At 44.2% G+C, this 24,203-nt stretch overlaps 1 protein-coding gene across 2 annotated transcripts in view; it reads left to right on the top strand.

Moving 5' to 3' along the window:
* The first annotated feature begins 727 nt into the window (after nt 1-727).
* Nucleotides 728-24,203, top strand: part of LOC123801747 (adhesion G protein-coupled receptor E2-like) — a 46,526-nt gene continuing 23,050 nt past the window's right edge. The window contains exons 1-12 of one of the 2 annotated variants that reach the window (XM_045811967.2): nt 728-824; nt 2,977-3,030; nt 3,264-3,380; nt 5,303-5,458; nt 12,303-12,449; nt 12,538-12,584; nt 12,693-12,770; nt 13,159-13,336; nt 17,819-17,926; nt 18,094-18,317; nt 18,521-18,700; nt 23,770-23,967. In XM_045811967.2, coding sequence (XP_045667923.2) covers nt 794-824; nt 2,977-3,030; nt 3,264-3,380; nt 5,303-5,458; nt 12,303-12,449; nt 12,538-12,584; nt 12,693-12,770; nt 13,159-13,336; nt 17,819-17,926; nt 18,094-18,317; nt 18,521-18,700; nt 23,770-23,967 — 1,518 coding nt within the window. In that variant the 5' untranslated portion in view covers nt 728-793. Of the gene's footprint in view, nt 825-2,976; nt 3,031-3,248; nt 3,381-5,302; nt 5,459-12,302; nt 12,450-12,537; nt 12,585-12,692; nt 12,771-13,158; nt 13,337-17,818; nt 17,927-18,093; nt 18,318-18,520; nt 18,701-23,769; nt 23,968-24,203 lie in introns of both variants that reach the window. The other variant, XM_045811965.2, reaches the window with a different exon arrangement.

The following is a 24,203-nucleotide window of genomic DNA, read 5'->3' as shown; positions in this document are numbered from 1 at the left end:
GAGATTAGTGAAACATTTTAGGTGTTTTTCTCATCTTTTAAAACATATCAGGAACATTCTTCTTTATTAATGAATGTGAATCTCAGACTGTGTTGAGTATTGTTGAAGAATAGAAACAAATTAGTTCTAGACTTGCCAGGGTTTAGGGATGTTGGTGTCGCATGACGCAGAGCTTTGTGGTGACTGGATACTTATCTACTTTATTGCAATGACAGTTACAGGAATCAATGCATCTGATAAAATATCACAGAACTATACACTCCATTGTGCTGTTGTCAATTTCTTGGTTTAGTTATTTGACAATCGTTACATATGAATACATAAATACATAACATGTATCTTTTGTTGGAAACCAAGGGAAGGACCTCTAGCAATTGTTTTTGAAACTTCCTGTCAATCTATGTTTATTTCAAAATAAAACTTAAAAATAAATATGTCTGTGACGAGGTAATCAATGGATAAAAAAACGATCTGTTCACTGTGAATGATAGACCTCATAGGGGCCAAATACCAGTGGGATTATCTTCATGTTGGGGAGGTCTTCCTGTATCAAAACTAGAAACCATCAAAGAGGCTTTCAGTAGGATTGCTAGAAATGCTAAGGAAATACTTAAAAAGAGAAGTGTGAGTTTCAGAGAAATACATGATGGGGAAACACAGGGGAAAGAAGCATCCAGACCAGCATTTTACTAAGTAGCTCATCTGAGACTTAAGTAAACAGGAAGTCTTTTCAGCACACCCAGACGAAGACCAGGTGGCATCCTCTGTAGCTGGGCTCGCTGGTGTCTGCACCATGAGGAATGGGCATCTGAGGTTGCTGCCAGGTAGGCAGAATTACAACAATGGTGATAGGGCAACTAAAGCTACCTGGGAACTTTATCCAGTTTGAGAAGTTTCTCTGTTCTTTGCTTTATTTCTGAGATTTGCTCTATTTCTGTTTTTTTTCCCCACTATCTCTGTAAGGGAGAGCAGGGAAGAAATTTTAAGAATGGTATTAAGTCAGTTCTATTAAGTTCTCAAAGAAGAAAGTTGGTGGGACTTATTTCTAGGACAAACTTGGGGACTTATCAGAACTTTCTATATGGACGGTATTAAACCAGGTTTTCCAGAGAAAGAGAATCACTAGTTTCTATATATGTGTACATGTATATGTACGTATATGTATAGAAATGTAGATGTGTGTGTGTGTGTGTATGTGTGTGTTTGTTTGTGTGTATAGAGAGATGAGAGAGAATGTGTTAGTTTAAGATATCAGTTTATGAGATTGTTATTGTTGGAAAGTCCAAAATCTGTAGGTCAGGCTGGAAACCCAGGGATGTTTCCAGGGACATTGATGTTGCATCTCAAGTCTGAAGTGTGGCTCAGTCGTTAAGCATCTGCCTTTGGCTCAGGGTGTGATCCCAGCATTCTGGGATCGAGCCCCACATCAGGCTTCTCCGCTAGGAGCCTGCTGCTTCCTCTCCCACTCCCCCTGCTTGTGTTCCCTGTCTCACTGGCTATCTCTCTCTGTCAAGTCTGAAGTCAGTCTGGAAACAGAATTCTTTCTTCCTTGGAGGAGATCAGTCTTTTTTTCTCCTAAGGTCTTCAACTGATTAGATGAGGCCCACCCACATTATAGAAGGTAATCCACTTTACTCAGAGTCTACTAATTTTACTGTGAATCTCACTTAAAAAACCACCTTCACAGCAACATCCTGTTTCCCATGAATGGAATGACAGACTCTAACAGGTGGCCAGGTGATTGCTGTAAGGAAGGTTTCTTCACACCTGTAGCAATTTTCATACCGTGAACTCTGTCCAGTTACTCATCACTCAGGACCAGACTGGGAGATAAAGGTTATGCCCTCAGTGCGCTGTAGGAGGGTGAGGAGCTTAATTGGAAGGAACCATAGAAGCCATGGGTGTTGCACCTGGAGAGGCCACTCAACCAGGAGATGGTGACTTGAACTGCCAATGCCATAGTTCTCATCCCTCACCTGTCATCAGCTCTCCCTCTTGTGATTCCTGGGCTCCCTGCCTGGCCAATACCACTGCAAGCTGGGACTCAGACTTGGGGCTGGCTGACTCCCAAACCCATGCTGTTCTTCTGTGCCCCAAAACATGTGGGTTAAACAAGTGGTAATGATCCTGGAAGAGAAATCCTCAAGGTAGATTTCTGCCATCGCCAGAGAACAAAGACCTGGGTATGGGCAGAGCACACCAATGTGAGGACTTTGTGCTGCAAGATTTACACCCTTCATCAGGAGAGGGTGGAATTTCTTTTTTTCCCTCTTTTTTTTTTTTTTAAGATTTTACTTATTTATTCGACAGAGAGAGAGAGACAGCCAGTGAGAGCGGGAACACAAGCAGGGGGAGTGGGAGAGGAAGAAGCAGGCTCATAGCAGAGGAGCCTGACGTGGGGCTCGATCCCAGAACTCCGGGATCACGCCCTGGGCCGAAGGCAGACGCTTAACCGCTGTGCCACCCAGGCGCCCCTTCCCTCTTTTTAACAGATTTATTAATTTATTTGAGATAGAGGTGGAGAGGGGGAGGGAGAAGAAGAGGGAACGAATCCCAAGCAGACTCCCCACTGAGCACAGAGCCTGATGCAGAGCTCTGTCTCACGACCCATGAGATCATGATCTGAATCGAAAGCCAGAGTTGGGCCTCAACCTACTGAGCCACCCAGGTGCCCCTGGGAGAGGCTGGGATTCCTAAGTTGTGTCCCTGACATCACCTGTGTATATTCTGTCCCCTTACCTGTAGCACGGGGGTTCCATAAGGATGGTGTCTGATAGTGACTGACTTCTCAGGGAGTCCAGGGAGAGGGAGGGAAGAGGACTGGTCCTCAAATCTTCATACATTACAAGAGCCTTGGGAGAGCCATGAGCTGCAGCCTCAGAGCCACTTCCCAGGATACAGTGGCCATGAGGACAAGGGTTGAAACTGGAGCTCCATCTCCTCTCTTTGTCATCTCTCTGTTTTTTTCTTCCTCAGGACTTTTGATGCTGTTGCTGTTGTCATTGGGAGCTGCAGTCCCGTGGATTAGCGGTGAGTCTACCCAGAGGCCCCACTGAGGCTCTGGTCTTCTGGAGATAACAGAAACCATTTCTACATCCCCAAATGTCCAGAGTTTTCTGTCTTTTCCTCTTTCAATGGCAGCCATCCCTCTCCTTTTTCCACCTCCCATCCTCTGGTCCTGGACCCCCAGCTGGCCGCTTGCTCCCTCCATTTCCTGGGCCTTCTGACTGTGGTCTCTGCCCTCACAGCCTCTGTTGTTATAGACTCAACTCGCAATTGCCCTCAGAACTCCGCTGTTTTCAATGGCACCCACTGTCGTTGCTCTCCGGGATTCAATTCCTCATCTGGAGTGATCTTCAATGGCTCCGAGAGATGTGAAGGTACAGGGGCTTGGGTGGTGCAGGGGCCTGGAGATGGTGGATGGAGGTGATGGGGGGAAGATGTTCTCTTCTCTCTGCTTCAGTTTGCTTGTCTGTAAATTGGGGATAATCGTTGTACCTACCCTACATGGTTCGAGTGAGATTTAAAATTCACATGTGTGAAGTACATGTGAAGACTAGCAGAGAGCAGACTGTCAAACACAAGCTATTATGGTCACTGCTGTTATTACTCTGGTTATTCTCACAGCATGAAGAAAGGGGAGAGTAGTGGAAGAAACAGGAGGGAAGAAACCCCCAGGGCCTGGAAGCTCAGGCTCTCCTCCTAGCATGAGCTCAAGGGGAACGCCTCCCCCTCAGAGTCATGGTTTCCCACCTCGCTCCTCGAGCAATCCCATGAGGCAAGCAGAGCTACATTTTTTTTTTAATAATAATTTTTTATTATGTTATGTTAGTCACCATACAGTACATGTAGGAGAAGGAAGGGAAGCTGCTGCTGCTTTTTTTTTTTATAATGATTTTTTATTTTATTATGTTAGTCACCATACAGTACATCCCCGGTTTCTGATGTAAGGCTCGATGATTCATTGGTTGTGTATAACACCCAGTGCACCATGCAATAGTGCCCTCCTTACTACCCATCACCGGCCTACCCCATTCCCCCACCCCCTCCCCTCTGAAGCCCTCAGTTTGTTTCTCAGAGTCCATAGTCTCTCATGTTTCATTCCCCCTTCTGATTACCCCCCCTTTCTTTATCTCTTTCTTCCCCTACCGATCTTCCTAGTTCTTATGTTCCATAGATGAGAGAAATCATATGATAATTGTCTTTCTCTGCTTGACTTATTTCACTTAGCATTATCTCCTCCAGTGCCGTCCATGTTGCAGCAAATGTTGAGAACTCATTCTTTCTGATAGCTGAGTAACATTCCATTGTATATATGGACCACAGCTTCTTAATCCAGTCATCTGTTGAAGGGCATCTCGGCTCCTTCCACAATTTAGCTATTGTGGACAATGTTGCTATGAACATTGGGGTGCATATGGCCCTTCTCTTCACTATGTCTGTATCTTTGGGGTAAATACCCAGTAGTTGCTTGTTCTTATTAAACTTTTTTTTAGCCAGTGATTGGTCAGACCCCCTGCTCTGTGGGGCCCTGAGATACTCAATTAACGTGGCTCATGGGACCCTTTCCTCTCATGTGTAGAGAACAGGTAGAGATAAGAGACCAGAAAACACCCCCAGTGACTCAGCGGCGAGAACCTGCATGCTGCTTCCTCATTTCACATCTGCAACAGTTCAGATAAGAGAAACTTCCTCCCCGGTTGGAGGTAGCAAGACTCCTCCAGAGACATCCTGTGGCTTCTTGAAAATGCCTGACATTGGCAGCTTGGAGCAGCAGGTGATGAGGACTCTGGAGTGTAGTTGGTCCTCTGTGAGTAATGGGAAGTGTCAATGGGCAGGGGCCTGACCACCTGGCTTTATCCTCGGTTGTGAAAGAGTGTTACCCTGGACAGACTCCAGCCATGACACCCTTCACTGACTCAGCATCCAGAGTGGACTTCAGTGCCACTGTCACCCTGACTGGAGCCCACCCCCAGGTCCCCAGTAGTGCAAGCAGGGACTCAGTGCCTCTGTCTACTGCACAAGGCCTGCAGAAGGGGGTGCAGGTCTCCTTCCAGCCCCCATCATGGCACAGCAGAGTGTCTGAGTCTAGGTGCCCTGGGGCCCAGCCAGAGATCAGGGATGAGCAGAGCATGAGCAGACATGCAGAGCAGCTGGCTCCAGCTCAGACCTGTCCCAGGAATGCCACCTGCAAGGTGAGTTCTCTCCAGTCCCTATGGCTGAGTCAGGCTGGAGGCCAGGGCCTCTGTCCTATGGGAACTCACAGCTTTGGGAGGTGACCCTTTGCCCTGTTGTGTTCCAGACATCAATGAGTGTGGGCCGTCCTCGACAGTGTCCTGTGGAAAATTCGCAGACTGCCAGAACACAGAGGGCAGCTACTACTGCACATGCATTCCAGGATATGAGCTTGCTTCTGGGGCAAGAACATTTAGGAATGAGCGTGAGAACACGTGTCAAGGTAAGAACCACCTGCACCTTCCATCTCCCCATCCATGAGTTTTGGGGTCAGTCACCCCACTTTCTCCAGGCATCAGAGAAGGTCCTGGGAACCTACCTGGTATCCTGTCCCTTTCCAAACTCCAAGGCTGAGAACCTTCTCCAGAGGGTCATTTCTGTAATTTTGGAACATCCTCCATGCCCACCTAGCATCTTCTTTTATTTTTTCCTCTTATCTATTTATTTATTTTCTTTTTATTTTTAAGTCTTTATTTAAATTCCAGTTTTTTGTTACTTTTAAAAATTATTATTATGATATGTTAGTCACCATACAGTACATCATTAGCTTTTGATGTAGTGTTCCATGATTCGTTGTTTGCGTATGACACCCAGTGCTCCATGCAATGTGTGCCCTCCTTACTACCCATCACCAGGCTAGCCCATCCCCCCACCCCTTCCCCTCTAAAACCCTCAGTTTGTTTCCTGGAGTCCATAGTCTCACATGGTTCATCTTCCTCTCTGAATTCCCCCCCTTCATTTTCCCCTTCCTTCTCCTACCGATCTCCCTGTTATTCCTTATGTTCCATAAATGAGTGAAACCATATGATAATTGTCTTTCTCTGCTTGACTTATTTCACTTAGCATAATCTCCTCCAGTTCCACCCATGTTGATGTAAATGCATAATCATCCTTTCTGATGGCTGAATAATATTCCATTGTATGTATGGACCACATGTTCTTTATCTAGTCATTTGTTGAAGGGCATCTTGGCTCCTTCCATAGTTTGGCTATTGTGGGCAATAGCCACTATGAACATTGGGGTGCATATGGTCCTTCTTTTCACTACATCAGTATCTTTGGGGTAAATACCCAGTAGTGCAATTGCTTGGTCATATGGTAGCTCTATTTTTAACTTTTTAAGGGACCTCCACACTGTTTTCCAAAGTGGCTGTACCAACTTGCTTTCCCACCAACAGTGTAAGAGGGATCTCCTTTCTCCACATCCTCTCCAACATTTGTTGTTTCTTGCCTTGTCAATTTTTGCCATTCCAACTGGTGTAAGGTGGTATCTCAAGGTGGTTTTGATTTGAATTTCCCTGGTGGCTAATGATTTTGAACATTTTTTTCATGTGTCTGTTAGCCATTTGTATGTCTTCATTGGAAAAGTGTCTGTTCATATCTTCTGCCCATTTTTTGATTTGATTATTTGTTTTTTGGGTGCTGAGTTTGAGTTCTTTATAGATCTTGGGTACCAGCCCCGTATCTGTAGTGTCATTTGCAAATATCTTCTCCCATTCTGTGGGTTGCCTCTTAGTTTTTTTGGCTGTTTCCTTTGCTGTGCAGAAGCTTTTTATCTTGATGAAGTCCCAAAAGTTCATTTTTGTTTTTGTTTCCCTTGCCTTTGGAGACGTGTCATGAAAGAGTTGCTGTGGCCAATGTCGAAGAGGTTACTCCCTATGTTCTCCTCTATGATTCTGATGGATTCCTGTCTCACATCAAGGTCTTTCATCCATTTAGAGTTTATCTTTGTGTATGGTGTGAGAGTGGTCGAGCTTCATTCTTCTGTACATAGCTGTCCAATTTTCCGAGCAGCATGTATTGAAGAGAGTCTTTTTTCCATTGGATGTTTTTTCCTGCTTTGTCAAAGATTAGTTGACCAAAGAGTTGATGGTCCATATCCGGGCTCTCTATTCTGTTCCTTTGATCTATGTGTCTGTTTTTGCGCCAGTACCATGCTGTCTTGATGATCACAGGTTTGTAGTATAGCTTGAAATCAGGCATCATGATACCGCTGGCTCTTTTTTTCTTTTTCAACATTGCTTTGGTGATTGGGGTCTTTTCTGGTTCCACACAAATTTTAGGGTTGTTTGTTCCAGTGCTTTGCAAAATGTCATTGGTATTTTGATTGGGATGGCATTGAAAGTAGAGATTGCTCTGGGTAGCACAGACATTTTAACTATGTTTATTCTTCTGATCCATGAGCATGGAATGTTTTTCCATCTTTTTGTGTCTTCTTCAATGTCTTTCATCAGTGTTCTGTAGTTTCTAGAGTATAGATCCTTAACCTCTTTGGTTAGGTTTATTCCAAAATATCTTATGGTTTTTGGTGCTATTGTAAATGGAATCAATTCCCTAATTTCTCTTTCTTCAGTCTCATTGTTAGTGTATAGAAATGCAACTGATTTCTGTGCATTGATTTTGTATCCTGCCACGTTACTAAATTGCTGTATGAGTTCTAGTAGTTTGGGGGTGGAGTGTTTTGGGTTTTCCACATAAAGTATCATGTCATCTGTGAAGAGAGAGAGTTTGACTTCTTTGCCAATTTGAATACATTTTATTTCTTTTTGTTGTGTGATTGGTGCTGCTAGGACTTCTAGTACTATGTTGAACAATAATGGTGAGAGTGGGCATCCTTACTGTGTTCCTGATTTTAGGGGAAAGGCTTTCAGCTTTTCCCCATTGAGAATGATATTCTCTGTAGGCTTTTCATAGATGGTTTTTATGAAATTGAGGAATGTTCCCTCTATCTCTACACTCTGAAGTGTTTCGATCAGGAAAGGATGCTGTATTTTGTCAAATGCTTTTTCTGCATCAATTGGGAGGACCATATGATTCTTGTCTTTTATTAATGTGATCTATCACACTGATGGATTTGTGATTGTTGAACCATCCTTGCATCCCAGGGATGAATCCCGTGTGGTCGTGGTGGATTATCCTTTTAATGTACTATTGCATTCTTCTAGCTAGGATCTTGTTGCTAATTTTGGCATCCATATTCATCAGGGATATTGGTGCATAATTCTCCTTTTTGATGGGCTTTTTGCCTGGTTTTGGGATCAAGGTAATAATGGCCTCATAGAATGAGTTTAGAAGCTTTCCTTCTGTTTATATTTTTTGAATCAGCTTCAGGAGAATAGGTATTATCTCTTCTTTGAATGTTTCATAGAATTCCCCAAGGAATCCATCAGGCCCTGGACTCTTGTTTTTGGAGATTTTTGTTTTTGTTTTTGTTTTTGTTTTGGAGGGGAGGTTTTTGATCACTGCTTCAATCTCTTCATGATTAATCAGTCTATTTAGTCAATTTCTTCCTGTTTCGGTATGGTAGTTTATAGATTTCCAGGAAGGCATCCATTTCTTCCAGGTTGCTTAATTTATTGGTATATAGTTGTTGATAATAGTTTTTAATGATTGTTTCTATTTCCTTGATGTTAGTCGTGATCTCTCCCCTTTAATTCATAATTTTATTAAGTTGGGTCCTTTCTCTTTTCTTTTGGATAAGTCTGTCCAGTGGTTTATTGATCTTACTAATTCTTTCAAAGAACCAGCGTCTAGTTTCATTACTGTACAGTGTATATTAGTTTCAGGTGTAGAATTTGGTGATTCATCACCTCTATATAACACCCAGTGCTCACCAGACACATGCCTGCCTTCATCCCCATCACCTATTTCGTCCATCTCCCCTCATTTCCCCCTGGTAACCAGCAGTTTGTTTTCTATAGTTAATAGTCTGTTTCCTGGTTTGCCTCTCTTTTTTCCTCTCCATATTCATCTGTTTTGTTTCTTAAATATGAATGAAATCATATGGTATTTGTCTTTCTCTGACTGACTTATTTCACTTAGCATAATATACTCTAGCTCCATCCATATCATTGCAAATGGCAAGATTTCATTCTTTTTTATGACTGACTAATAATCCATTGGATATATATATCACATCTTCCTTATCCATTCTTCAGTTGATGGACATTTGGGCACTTTGCATAGCTTGGCTATTGTTGATAATGCTGCTATAAACACAGAGTGCATGCATCCCTTTGAATCAGTATTTTTATATATTTGGGCAAATACCTAGTTGGCATCTTATTTGCATAAAGCAAAAGAGAGAGATGGCATCATATACTTTACAAGTTGAGAGCATGTGTCTTCCAACACAATATCCAATCTTCACCATCATCAGTGACTACCATGATGAATCCTGACCCCACTGGGTCCCACATGGGCTTGGCAGCACTGAGAGCTCTCTCAGACCCCTGGGCCATGAGGAATCAAAGGACCCTGTGCAGAAACATGGGAAGAAGGAGATTCAAGGGTGGGACCATCTTCCCCAGCTGGCCCTGACCCTGGCCAACAACACCGCCTGGAGAAGATGCTTCCTCCACCTTGACTTGGCTTTTCATCTAGGCCTCCATCTAGTTCCCTGTGTAAGGCTCTGCCTGATTGTCCCCAATAATTTCCATTCACTGATCTGTGGCAAATTGAATGACCAGGATCTGGGAGGTTGTTGTGTTAAGTGTGGGAATGGTGATGTGGACCACCCCACCCACTTCAGATTCAGGTGAATGGAAGAGGGTCTTATCTGGAACAAATGGCAAGAAAGGGCAAATTGGGGACCATTGCCTCAAGCCTGACACTCTTCCAAGGGGGTTGACCTAGGGCCCATGTTGACTCAGACTACTTGGGGACAGAAGATGAAGGCTGAGCCCACCTGGCAGGGCCCACAGGGACACATGGCCAAGAAGACAGAAACCCCTGCCACCCCTTGCCATCAGCTCCCATTCTCTATTCCAGCCAATCAGCCCTTGCTCACCACTTGCCCTGCTCAGATGTGGATTCTCACCACTTCCTGCCAGTCCAAGCATGCCTTCATGGGAATCAGAAAAAGTCACCTTCATCACCCCAAGGCTGCTTGTCTGAACATCAGTCCCCACTGTCCTCCTCAGCTTGGTGTCCACTCTCTGGGTGGCTCTGAACTGGCTGGCATCATCTTCATTCCCCTCTGTAGAAAACCTTCTCCTTGAGAAGCCTGGCTCGGGTATGGGTCTTGATCCATCTCCATGGAGCTGGAGTCTCAGAGACAGTGTGGATGAGAGCAAGCTGTCCTGCTAGTATCACCGGGATTCCAGTGGCAACTCAGGCAGCAAGCAATGGCTCTGGGAAATTAGGACAAAAGCCATCACTGGGAGCCAAGATGGTCCTGCTTGGGGAACACAGTATTTCCCTTGCACTTGGTTCCCAGGAAGAGCCATCCTGGATTTGTCCAAGTTCTTGGTCTGGGACACAGGTAGTCATGATGTCTCTACCCTACCTGGAAGCTGCCCAGAGAGGCTGAAGGAACCAGAGCTGGCAGATGGGGAGGACTTGGACCTCCTCTGGCAACATCTGAACAGCAGAACATCTGGGCCATCATGCTCGCCCATAGCACACCTCCATGTGAATTAGAAAAGGCAGCCACTCACCAGGGAAGAGACAGTGGGGGCCTTCCAGATGCTTCTATCCCAGGAAAAAAGTGCAAGCACCCATCATCCTCTCCTTCTCCCTGCAGACGTGGACGAATGTCAGCTGAAACCCAGAGTCTGTAAAAGCCACGGCATCTACATCAACTCCCAGGGCAGTTACACCTGCAAGGGCTCACCTCTCCAGAAGATTCCACCGCAGGGCAGGGAGACAAGAGGGCCTTCTAAGCCTGGGATTCCCTTATGGAGTCCCCTGCCTCTCTGTGCACCCCCACACTTGCCCCTCCTCGTCTGTCATATTCCAGCACGAAGTGTCACTTCTAGCTCTGAGAAGGGGAACCTCAGTCCCCAGTTGAGGAGGAAATGAGTAAGAGCCTTCAATGGGAAGTGCAGCTCCCATGACTCAGTTTCCCCTTTGCCATAGTTTTTGCCTGAAAAGGAGGATACTGTCTCTGTTGAGCTTATCTTGAAGGAAACTGCCATAAGGAGTAGAGAGACAGCAGTACTTTCAGGACCGGTGTAAGCTCAGTGCAGGCAGTGAGGAGACTGGGAACCTGGGCTGGGCACGCAGGGCTGAACCTCTGGGATCGGTTCTAATAAGGACACGGGTGCAGTTTGGGACAGCAGTGGTGCCATTAGCCATCCTCTGACTCAACATGTAGGCAGCCCAATGTCACAGCCTCCCTGGTTAGAGGCCCACCCCAGCCTCCCCACTCCCTGACCCCGATACCTAGTCTAATCTTCATGATTGGGAAGGGTCTCAGCTTTGTCTGGGTGACACACACATACATGGTTCTACCCTGTTCATCCTGCAGGGAGAATCTGAGATTATGGGGTTTTTACAATAGAAAATGCTATCATAAAGTTGTTTCTTGACAGGCTAGGTGGCTGGTACGTGGTGTGTGTGTGTCTGTGTGTGTGTGTGTGTGTGTGTGTGTGTGTGTGTGTCCGTCCTTGGTGGAAGTATAGGGAATCCGAGAGAAGGGGCAGTGAGAAGGGCTGTGGTGAGTGGAGGGGACACTGACCCTCTGGCTTTGTCCTCAGATGTGAATGAATGCACGTCGGGGCAGAACCCATGCCACACCTCCACCCACTGCCTCAACAACATTGGGGGCTATTAGTGCCACTGCCACCCTGGCTGGAAGCCGGTCCCTGGGTTCCCCAATGGCCCAAACAACACCGTCTGTGAAGGTGCAGAGCTCAGATGCCACATCCCAGACCCACACTCAGAACATCTGATCACATAGTCAGTGGCACCCACACAAACCAAGCAGAATGAGCCCTGGGGGTGCCCTGCTGAGCCAGGCATTAATTCTTTTGAGGCTGGATGGGAAGAGATCTGGGGGGTTCCGGGGAAGGAGCTGGGGTACCGAGGAGCAGGCTCCTTGGAGACTCCAGGCAGCAGCTAATTACTACCTGGGACAAAGGTATTTCTATATTCACAACCTGCACTTCTGTACAGGGCTCACGTGCCACCTGTCAGGCTCCGCATACTTCCTGTAACCACGGCATCACCAGGGTGTGGGGTCAGCAGGTGTTATCGCCTCCAGCCAAGGGGGGACAGTAACGCAGGGAAAAGGGGGCAGGGCACGGAGGGGAAAGGGGTCCTGACTCTCATCTCTGTGTCCCCAGATGTGGACGAGTGCAGCTCCGGGCTGCCTAGGTGCCATAACTCCACTGTCTGCATCAACACCATGGGCTCGTACAAGTGCCGCTGCCTCCGGGGCTGGGAGCCCAAATCCGGATTCCAGGATAAGCAGCCCAACACCATCTGTGAAGGTACCTGGTCTGACCTGACCCCTGACTCCGCCCCGGACACAGGCACACACACTGTGGCACCTAATGAGTGGTGTTCTATCCCCTGCAGAGATATCCTTCCCCACCTGGACCCCACCCCCTGGAATTCAGAGCCCGGTGAGTGGCCAGGAATCCCTCTGTGCAGCCGGCCTGATCCACCCATTTCCCCCCAGCTCCCCCACCCACAATTCAGGCTCTCTGACCTGTCTTGTCTCTCTATCCCAGAGACTCTCCCGCTTCTTTGAAAGAGTCCAAGATCTGCGCCGAGACTTCAAGCCAGCCTTGGCTAAGAGCACCATCCAGGTAAGGCACATCCCAGGAGAGGCAAGGTGGAGGTGTCCCACAGAGGCCTGGGAAGTTTGGCCTGGGAGGAGGCAGCCCCAACACGATGGCTTCCTCTCTGAGGCCCCTCCTCTCCCAGCATGGGTGGGAAGAGCAGACATGCAGGCATTCCCACTCATTGTGAGACACCCCCATGCACCCACAAGTCACTTCTTCTTGCTGTTTCTGGACACTGGGCTGATGTCATTTTTGGCATTTGTGAACTGGGTTGATTTCTGCGTGGCTGGATTCCAGGGCCAAAGACCTAGAGAATCTGATCCAGTACCACCAATGAGTCTCCAGGGTCTGTTGTCTGGGGCTGAGTGGGCAGGGCCTTAATGCTCACTAGCTCTGTGTCTCCATCCCCCAGGACCTCATACAGGGGGTAGATGAGCTGCTGCAGACCCCTAAGGACCTGGAGGCCCTGCCCCGCTCAGAGCAGCACCGTCTGGCCACTAACCTGCTCATTGGCCTAGAAGATGTCCTGAGAGATGTGAGCCAGGCTCTGCCCAATGGGCCAGTGAACTTCAGTGCACCTGCAGGTACAGGTCAGTATGGGGTCTGCCCCAGGCTCCTTCTCTGTGGTTCCCGGCTGCACATCTCCCCCAGCGTCTCTGGAAAGTGTGACCATGTACAGATACATGACCAGATACATGACCATGTATCCCAGGGTTGCACTCATAAGCCATTTACTATGTTAAATGAATAAAACTATATAAACCATACACATTTTCATTGTAATATAAATTATCAGCCGATGAAATAATTATAATGAAGAAATTAAGATAACAAAATAGAAACATCTTTAAAAGAAGATTATTTGTTTAATTTTGAAGAATGTAAATTTAATTATATTTGATATTTAAGTATGATTTGTTTTATTGAGGTAAATTCAGGTAACATAAAATTCACCATATTTTTTATTATGTTACATTAGTCACCGTACAGTACTTCATTAGTTTTTGATGTAGTGTTCCATGATTCATTGTTTGCGTATAACACCCAGTGCTCCATGCAATATATGCCCTCCTTTTTTTTTTTTAAGATTTTGTTTACTTATTTGACAGAGAGAGACAGCCAGCGAGAGAGGGAACACAAGCAGGGGGAGTGGGAGAGGAAGAAGCAGGCTCCCAGCAGGGGAGCCCAATGTGGGCCTCGATCCCAGGACCCTGGGATCACACCCTGAGCCGAAGGCAGATGCTTAATGACTGAGCCACCCAGGTGCCCCAATATGTGTCCTTCATCACTGGGCTAACCCATCCACCCTCTGAAACCATAAGATTGTTTCCCAGAGTCCATAGTCTCTCATGGTTCATCTCCCCCTCTTTCCCCCCCTTCATTTGTTCCCTCACCATTTTAAACAAAATGTAGAATTCAGTGGGACTTAGAACACTCACAGAGTTGTACAACCATCACCTCCATTTCTAAAATGTTTTCATCACCCCAAAAGTGAATAATGTACCCAGTAAGCAGTCCCTTCTCTCTCCCTCCCCCGGTCCCTGGCAGCCCCAGTCTGTTTTCTGTGTCTCTGGATTTTCCTATTCAGGACATTTCATATCATTAGAATCATGCAATAGGTGACCCTATAGTCTGGCTTCTTTCACACGGCATCATGTTTTCAAGGTGAATCCATGTTGTAGCACGTGGCAGTAATTCTTTCCTTTTTATGGTTGAATAATAGTCCATCATTGTGGCTACAACCCTTTTTGTGTATCCATTCATCCACTGACGGACGTTTGGGTTATTATGAAGGGTGTTACTGTAAATATTGGCGGACAAGTTTTTGTTTGAATAACAGTTCTCAGCTCTTTGCGTACATACATAGGGGTGGAATTTCTGAGTGATGACGTCACTCTCTGTTCAACTTTTTGAGGATCCACCAGGCTCTTTTTCCAAAATGGCGGCACCATTTTACATCTGCACCAGCAACGCACAGGGGTTCCCATATCCACATTCTCAGCAACACTTGGCACTTATATTTTGTTTTCTTATAGCCTTTTTAGTGTGTGTTAGGTGATCTGTCTATGGTTTTGATTTGCATTTCCCAAATGACTAATGATATTTAACATCTTTTCATGTGATTGTTGAATATATATATATATTCAATATATATAGAAATATTGAACATATATATACACATATACATCTCTATATCTATATCTATCATCTATCTATCTATCTATCTATCTATCTATCTATCTATCTATCTATCATCATCTATCTATCTATCATCATCTATCTATCTATATCTACACATCTATTCAAGTCCTTTGCCTATTTTTTAATTCATTGTTTGGCTTCTGATTGTTGAGCTGTAAGAGTTCTTTATATATTCTATAGTAGATTTTTTGAAACATATGATTTGCTCATTTTTTCTCCCATTCCATAGATTGTCTTTCCACTTTCTCCATGGTCTTTTCACTTTAATGAACAGATGCTTATGTTTTGATCAAATCCTTTTTCTCTATTTTTTGTATGTGCATTTGTTGTCTTTTGTAAGAATCCATTGCCAAATCCAAGGCCATGAAGATTACACCTGTTTTTCCTCCTAGCCATTCTAGTTCTAGCTCATAAATGTAGGTCTTTGACCCATTTTGAGTTAATTGTTTGTTGTGTGAGGTAGGGTTCCAGCTTACTTCTACTACAAGAGGTGATCGAGATGTGCAAACACCATTTGCTGAATAGACTTTCCCTTTTCCACTGAATGGTCTTCGCATCCCTTATTGCAATCAATTGGTCACAGATGTATGGGTTTATTTCTGGACATTCAGCTTTATTTTACTTGTTTGTATGTCTATCCTTATGCTAGTGCCTTACTGTTCTGATTACTGTTGGTTAGTAGTCAGTTTCTATTTTTTTTATTTTTTAATTTTTTATTTCTTTTATTTTTATTTTTTATTTTTTGATGTAAAGTTCGATGATTCATTAGTTGCGTATAACACCCAGTGCACCATGCAATACATGCCCTCCTTACTACCCATCACCAGTCTATCCCATCCTCCACCGCCCTCCCCTCTGAAGCCCTCAGTTTGTTTCTCAGAGTCCATAGTCTCTCATGCTTCATTCCCCCTTCGGATTACCCCCCCTTTCTTTATCCCTTTCTTCTCCTACCGATCTTCTTACTTCTTATGTTCCATAAATGAGAGAAACCATATGATAATTGTCTTTTTCTGCTTGACTTACTTCACTTAGCATTATCTCCTCCAGTGCCGTCCATGTTGCAGCAAATGTTGAGAAATTGTTCTTTTTGATAGCTGAGTAATATTCCATTGTATATATGGACCACATCTTCTTAATCCAGTCATCTGTTGAAGGGCATCTTGGTTCCTTCCTCGATTTAGCTATTGTGGACAATGCTGCTATGAACTTTGGGGTGCATATGGCCCTTCTCTTCACTACGTCTGTATCTTTGGGGTAAATACCCAGGAGTGCAATGGCTGGGTCATAGAGTAGCTCAATTTTTAACTTTTTAAGGGACCTCCACACGGTTTTCCAGAGTGGCTGTACCAACTTGCATTCCCACAGACAATGTAGGAGGGATCCCCGTTCTCCACATTCTCTCCAACAATTGTTTCTTGCCTTGTCAATTTTTGCCATTCTAACTGGTGTAAGGTGGTATCTTAGTGTGGTTTTGATTTGAATTTCCCTGATGGCTAATGATTTTGAACATTTTTTCATGTGTCTGTTAGCCATTTGTATGTCTTCATTGGAAAAGTGTCTGTTCATATCTTCTGCCCATTTTATGATTTGTTTATTTGTTTCTCACGTATTGAGTTTGGGAATTTCTTTGTAGATCTTGGATACCAGTCTTTTATCTGTAGTGTCATTTGCAAATATCTTCTCCCATTCCATGGGCTGCCTTTTAGTTTTTTTGACTGTTTCCTTGGCTGTGCAGAAGCTTTTAATCTTGATGAAGTCCCATAAATTCATTTTATCTTTTGTTTCTCTTGCCTTTGGAGATGTGTCATGAAAAGGTTGCTGTGGACGATGTCATAGATGTTGCTGCCTATGTTCTCCTCTAGGATTTTGATGGATTCCTGTCTCACATCGAGGTCTTTCATCCATTTGGAGTTTATTTTTGTGTATGGTGTGAGAGAGTGGTCAAGTTTCATTCTTTTGCATTTAGCTGACCAATTTTCCCAGCACCATTTATTGAAGAGACTGTCTTTTTTCCATTGGATGTTTTTTCATGCTTTATCAAAGATTAGTTGTCAGTTTAAAATCAGGAGGTATAAGTACTCCAATTTTGTTTTTTCATTTTCAAGATTGTTTTGGGTATTTGGGCCCCTTGCAATGTCCTGTGAACTTTAGGATACACTTTCCCATTTCTAAAAAATGTTGGAATATTGATATGGATTGCATTGAATCTGTAAACATCTTTGGGAAATATTGCCATCTTAATAATATTAAGCCTTTGAACCATGAATATGAATGTTTTCCCATGTACTAAGGGTCTTTCATTTATTCCCACATTTTTTTGTAGCTTTCTGTGTACAAGTCTTGAACCTCCTTGGGTTAATTTATTCTTAACATTTTATTCATTTTTTACATCTATATTCATTAAAATATTGGTCTATAATTTTCTCGTAATGGCTTTATCTGATTTTGTTATCATTGTGATGGTGGCTTCATAAGATTATTTAGGTAGTATTCCTTCCTCTTCTACTTTTGGAAGAATTTACAAGGGATTCTTGTTAATTCTTACTTAAATAGTTGGGAGAATTCACCAGTAAAGATATCTGGTTAAGGCTTTTCATTTTGGGGAATTTTTATCTGATTCATTATCTTTGCCTGTGATAGCTCTGTTCAACTTCATTCTTCTATTACTTTCGTAGTTTGTGTGTCTCTAGGAATTTGTCACTTTCTTCTCGGTTATCCCATTTGTTGGTGTACAATTGCTCATAGTATTTTCTTATAATCCTCTGTAATTCACTGTGTGTGTAAACACGTATAAAAATAATGGTGCTACAGCAACCACTCCAGGCGGAATTACTAACCTAACTCCCTTATACGACTCTGACATCTTATAGACCTGGCCCTTGCGGTGCAGGAGCAAGGACACACAAACGTCACTTTGAGTTCCAATCAGGTGAAGATGCTGCTGAACTGGAATGTGGTGCACGAATCTGGTGACTCAGGTAACGCCTGAGATGGGGGACAGGTCACAAGATGCCCAAGGATGTGACAAACAGGGAACTGAGGATAAAAGGGAAAGGGGGGTATGGTAGCACCACAAAGTGTCCCTCTGAGGAGGAAGGGGCCCTGTTGGGCATCCTGAGGTGTCAACATTGGCCTCTTCCTGCAGGTCCTTCTGTGGTGGGCCTCATCTCCACGCCAGGGATGGGCAAGTTGCTGGCTAAGACCCGCCTGGTCCTGGAGTCTGAGAGGCAGGCAGTTCTGCATGGGGCACAGAAGGGCGTGCTGCAAGGAGTCCCCTCTGTCCTGCTCTCAGATGTCATCTCTGCCTTTATGAGCAAAAGGGACACCCAGAACCTCAGCTCCCTGATCACCTTCATCTTCTCTCACCATGTGAGTGCTGGTGAGATGGGGCTGCGGGTGTGGAAGGAGCCTGGGTCCTGGGCACAGCCTTGCTGCCTAGCTCATTCTTGAGGTTCTGGGGGGCTCCCCCATGGGTGCATCATTCCTCCAGGAAAGCCGTTTGCAAGCCAGCTTTGGATAAGCATTTCTGAGCACCAGAACCACCAGCTCCCACCTACACTCTGTTCCTACAGTCAGCAACCCTTAAGCCAAAGCAAAAGGTGTTTTGTGCCTTCTGGGATCACACTCCAGATGGATATGGCTATTGGTCCACCACGGGCTGCAGGATGGTGACCACTGAAGACACCAGCACCACCTGCCAGTGCACCCACCTCAGCAGCTTTGCCGTCCTCTTGGCCCACTATGATGTGCAGGTGAGAGCCTGGGAGGGGCTGCATTCCACGCCTGTTGCTCTGTAACACATTTCCCCACATGTAGGGGCTTTAAAAAAACAAATTTATATCTTGTGGGTTCTTTGGGCAGCAGTCAGGCATGGTGTAGCTGAGTTGTCTGTTCAGCATCTTACAGCCTGAAATCAGCCAGAACTGCATTCTTGTCTGTGGCTCAGGTTCTCCTGTGAGCTCCCTGGTTGCTGGCAGAATTCAGTTCCTTGCAGTTTTAGGAGCAGGGTTCCACTTTTCTGCTAGCTGAGAGCAGGAGACCATGCTTCGCTACTAGGGGCTGCCTGTATTCCTTCTCTAACAGGCCCTCACACAGGTATCAGCATTCCTATTTATTTTTTAAATTTTTATTTGTATTGAATTTAGTTAACATATGTTGTATATTTAGTTTCAGGAGTAGAATTTAGTGATTCATCAGTTGCATACAACACTCAGTGCTCATTACATTAAATGCCCTCCCTAATGCCCATCACCCATTACCCCATTCCCCCACCCACCTCCCCTCCAGCAGCCCCGTTTGTTTCCTATAGTTAGGAGTATCTTATGGTTTACTTCCCTCTCTATTTTCATCTTACTTTGTTTTTCCTTCCCTTCCCCTATGTTCATCTGTTTTGTTTCTTAAATTCCACATATGAATGAAATCACATGGTATTTGTCTTTCTTTGACTGACTTACCTCACTTCACATAATACCCTTTAGTTCCATCCATGTTGTTTCAAATGGCAAGATTTCATTCTTTTTGAGGGTTACATCATATGTGTATATATATACCACATCTTCTTTTTTAAATTTTATATTATTTTTATTCAATTAATTAACATATTGTATTATTAGTTTCAGAGGTAGAGGTCAGTGATTCATCAGTTGCATATAATAACCCAGTGTTCATTACGCCACATGCCCTCCTTAATGCCCATCATCCAGTTACTCCATCCATCTGCCCTCCTCCCCTCCAGCAACTCTCAGTTTGTTTCCTATAGATGGGACTCTCTTATGGTTTGTCTCCCTCTCTGATTTCAACTTATTCTATTTTTCCTTCCATTCCCCTATTATCCTGTTTGTTTCTTATTCCACATAAAAGTGAAATCATATGATAATTGTATTTCTCTGATTGACTATTTTGCTTAGCATAATACCCTCTAGTTCCATCCACATTGTTGCAAATGGTAAGATTTCATTTTGATGGCTGAGTAATATTACATTGTGTTTGTTTGTGTTTGTGTGCCTGTGTGTATGTGTGTATATCACATCTCCTTTATCCATTCATCTGTCCATGTCCATCTTGGCTCTTTCCATATTTTGGCTATTGTGGACATTCCTGCCTAAACATTGGGGGTGCATGTGCCCCTTCAGATCACTATGTTTCTATCCTTTGGATAAATACCTACTAGTGCAATTGCTGGGTCATAGGCTAGCTCTATTTTTAACTTTTTGAGGATGTTACATACTGTTTTCCAGAGAGGCTGCACCAGTTTGGATTCCCACCAGCAGTGTAGAAGGGTTGCCCTTTTTCTGCATCCTCACCAACACCTGTTGTTTCCTGACTTGTTAATTTTAGCCATTCTGACTGGTGTGAGGTTGTATCTCATTGTGGTTTTAATCTGTATTTTCCTGATTCCAAGTGATGTTGAACATTTTTTCATGTGTCTGTGGGCCATTTGTATGTCTTCTTTGGAGAAATGTCTGTTCATGTCTTCTGCCCATTTCTAGACTGGACTTTCGGGTGTTGAGTTTGATAAGTTCTTTATAGATTTTGGATATTAGTCCTTTATATGATAAGTCGTTTGGAAATAACTTCTCCAATTCCATAGGTTGCTTTTTAGTTTTGTTGACTGTTTTCATTGCTGTGCAAAAGTTTTTTATCCTGATGAAGTCCCAATAACTCATTTTTGGTTTTGTTTCTTTTGCCTTTGGAGATGTGTCTAGCAAGAAGTGTATGTGGCCAAGATCAAAGAGGTAAAGAGGTTGCTGCCTGTGTTCTCCTCTAGGATTATTTTTAATTTTTAAAATTATATTATGTTAGTCACCATACAGTACATCCCTGGTTTCTGATGCAAAGTTTGATGATTCATTAGTTGCGTATAACACCCAGTGCACCATGCAATATGTGCCCTCCTTACTACCCATCACCAGTCTATCCCATTCCCCCACCACCCTCCCCTCTGAAGCCCTCCGTTTGTTTCTCAGAGTCCATAGTCTCTCATGCTTCATTCCCCCTTCTGATTACCCCCCTTCTTTATCCCTTTCTTCTACTGATCTTCCTAGTTCTTATGGTCCATAGATGAGAGAAATCATATGATAATTGTCTTTCTCTGCTTGACTTATTTCACTTAGCATTATCTCCTCCAGTGCCGTCCATGTTGCAGCAAATGTTGAGAACTCGTTCTTTCTGATAGCTGAGTAATATTCCATTGTATATATGGACCACAGCTTCTTAATCCAGTCATCTGTTGAAGGGCATCTCGGCTCCTTCCACGATTTAGCTATTGTGGACAATGCTGCTATGAACATTGGGGTGCATATGGCCCTTCTCTTCACTACGTCTGTATCTTTGGGGTAAATACCCAGTAGTGCAATGGCTGGGTCATAGGGTAGCTCAATTTTTAACGTTTTAAGGGACCTCCACACTGTTTTCCAAAGTGGCTGTACCAACTTGCATTCTCACTGACAATGTAGGAGGGATCCCCTTTCTCCACATTCTCTCCAACAATTGTTTCTTGCCTTGTCTATTTTTGCCATTCTAACTGGCATAAGGTGGTATCTCAATGTGGTTTTGATTTGAATTTCCCTGATGGCTAAAGATTTTGAACATTTTTTCAGGTGTCAGCCATTTGTATGTCTTCATTGGAAAAGTGTCCATATCTTCTGCCCATTTTATGATTTATTTGTTTCTCACGTATTGAGTTTGAGAAGTTCTTTGTAGATCTTGGATACCAGTCTTTTATCTGTAGTATCATTTGCAAATATATTCTCCCATTCCATGGGATGCCTCTTAGTTTTTTTGATTGTTTCCTTGGCTGTGCAGAAGCTTTTTTATCTTGATGAAGTCCCACATGTTCATTTTATCTTTTGTTTCTCTTGCCTTTGGAGATGTGTCATTAAAAAGGTTGCTTTGGATTTTGATGGATTCCTGTCTCAAATTTAGGTCTTTCATCCATCTTGAGTTTATTTTTGTATATGGTGTAAGAGAATGGTACAGGTTCTTTCTTCTGCATGTGGCTGTCCAATTTTCCCACACCATTTGTTGAAGAGGCTGTATTATTTCCACTGGATATTCTTTACTGCTTTGTTGAAGGTTAGTTGACCATAGAGTTGAGGGTCCATTTCTGGGTTCTCTATTCTGTACCAGGGTATCAGCACTTCAATCTAGAGGACAGTAGGAGAAGTTCCCTCACCTCAAATGCTCAATCTTTGAATCTTTTTCTCCAGGAAGTGCTCAGGGCTTTTGAGAGATCACTGATCAGGCCAGGCCCACCAGGATAAAATCCCTCTCTTATGCGGAGGTCCCTTAAAAAGTTAAAAATTGAGCTACCCTATGATCCAGCCATTGCACTACTGGGTATTTACCCCAAAGATACAGACATAGTGAAGAAAAGGGCCATATGCACCCCAATGTTCATAGTAGCATTGTCCACAATAGCTAAATCATGGAAGGAGCCGAGATGCCCTTCAACGGATGAATGGATTAAGAAGCTGTGGTCCATATATACAATGGAATATTACTCAGCTATCAAAAGGAACGATTTCTCAACATTTGCTGCAACATGGACGGCACTGGAGGAGATAATGCTAAGTGAAATACGTCAAGCAGAGAAAGTCAATTATCATATGGTTTCTCTCATCTATGGAACATAAGAACTAGGAAGATCAGTAGGAGAAGAAAGGGATAAAGAAAGAGGGGGTAATCAGAAAGGGGAATGAAGCATGAGAGACTATGGACTCTGGGAAACAAACGGAGGGCTCCAGAGGGGAGGGGGGTGGGGGAATGGGATAGACTGGTGATGGGTAGTAAGGAGGGCATGTATTGCATGTTGCACTGGGTGTTATACACAACTAATGAATCATCGAACTTTACATAAAAAACCAGGGATGTACTGTATGGTGACTAACATAATATAATAAAAAAATATTAAAAAAAACCAGGGATGTACTGTATGGTGACTAACATAATATAATAAAAAAATATTATTATAAAAAAATCCCTCTCTTAAAGTCAACTGATATAGGGCCTGAATTCGATCTGCAAAATCCCTTCACAGCAGCACAAATCGGTATTTAACTGAAAATCTTGAGGGAAGCATGTGTACCCCTTCTATCATTCATTGGCAAAACAGATTTCTGCTTATCACAGTAGTCTTCAGGACAGGAAGGCTATACAAAGTGGCTCTAGGGGCTGTAGAAAGGAAGATTTGGTGGTGGCAGACATCAAAGAGGACCAGGAAAGCCACTGAGAGCAGGTGGGATAGGACCTATGTTTGCCTGCTCCCTTGGCCAGGTGAGCTGGTTACTTCCTCTGGATCATCACATCAAAGACTTAGTTAGGGGGCACCTGGGTGGCGCAGTCGTTAAGCGTCTGCCTTCGGCTCAGGGTGTGATCCCGGCGTTGTGGGATCGAGCCCCACATCAGGCTCCTCCGCTGGGAGCCTGCTTCTTCCTCTCCCACTCCCCCTGCCTGTGTTCCCTCTCTCGCTGGCTGTCTCTCTCTGTCAAATAAATAAATAAAATCTTTTAAAAAAAAGACCTCGTTAGGTGATCTGTAAAATAATATAAACCCTTGTGATCTCCAGGAGTTTGTGTTGAGTAAGGACTCTCCTATCCCTCAATTATTATGGGACCTGAATTGATAAAGTCTGAATCCCATAGAATTTCGGCATTCTGAGCCTGGAGGAACTTACCTAATAACATAACAAATTTACCTGGTTCTACCATTCTTGATGTTGCTATGCCAAAAAATGAAAAAAAAAAAAAAGATAGAAGAGTCATTACCCAGAGCAGGAAAATGTGACTGCGATGTCCTCTTGCTACCCTTTGCTGGAACCCAGGAGGAGGATCCCTTGCTGGCTGTGATCACCTATGTGGGGCTGGGCCTCTCTCTGCTGTGCCTCCTCCTGGCAGCCCTCACCTTCCTGCTGTGCAAAGCCATCCAGAACACCAGCACCTCCATCCATCTGCAGCTCTCAATCTGCCTCTTCCTGGCCCACCTGCTCTTCCTCACGGCCATCGACCGGACCGAGATCAAGGTACTGACACCGTCACAGAGGAGCCCCTGCCCTGTCCCAGGGGTGCTCAGTTCATGGAGCCGTGCTGCACTGATACCTTAATAAAATGTCCTTGGTTCCCGGGGAGGTTAGAGGAGTAAGTAGCCTATTTCACATTGACCAATGAACTAGAAGACAAACCCTCTCCGGACAACTCGACCATATGCATGAGTATTCTCTCCAATGACAAAGTATGGGACAGATCCTGGGGCCACCCT

Source organism: Ursus americanus, chromosome 14 (genome assembly GCF_024610735.1).
Source record: "Ursus americanus isolate L20-20 chromosome 14, mUrsAme1.1.p, whole genome shotgun sequence".
Classification (NCBI taxonomy): domain Eukaryota; kingdom Metazoa; phylum Chordata; class Mammalia; order Carnivora; family Ursidae; genus Ursus; species Ursus americanus.
Note: the sequence above shows the minus strand (reverse complement) of the source record. Positions and strands in the feature narration are given on the sequence as shown.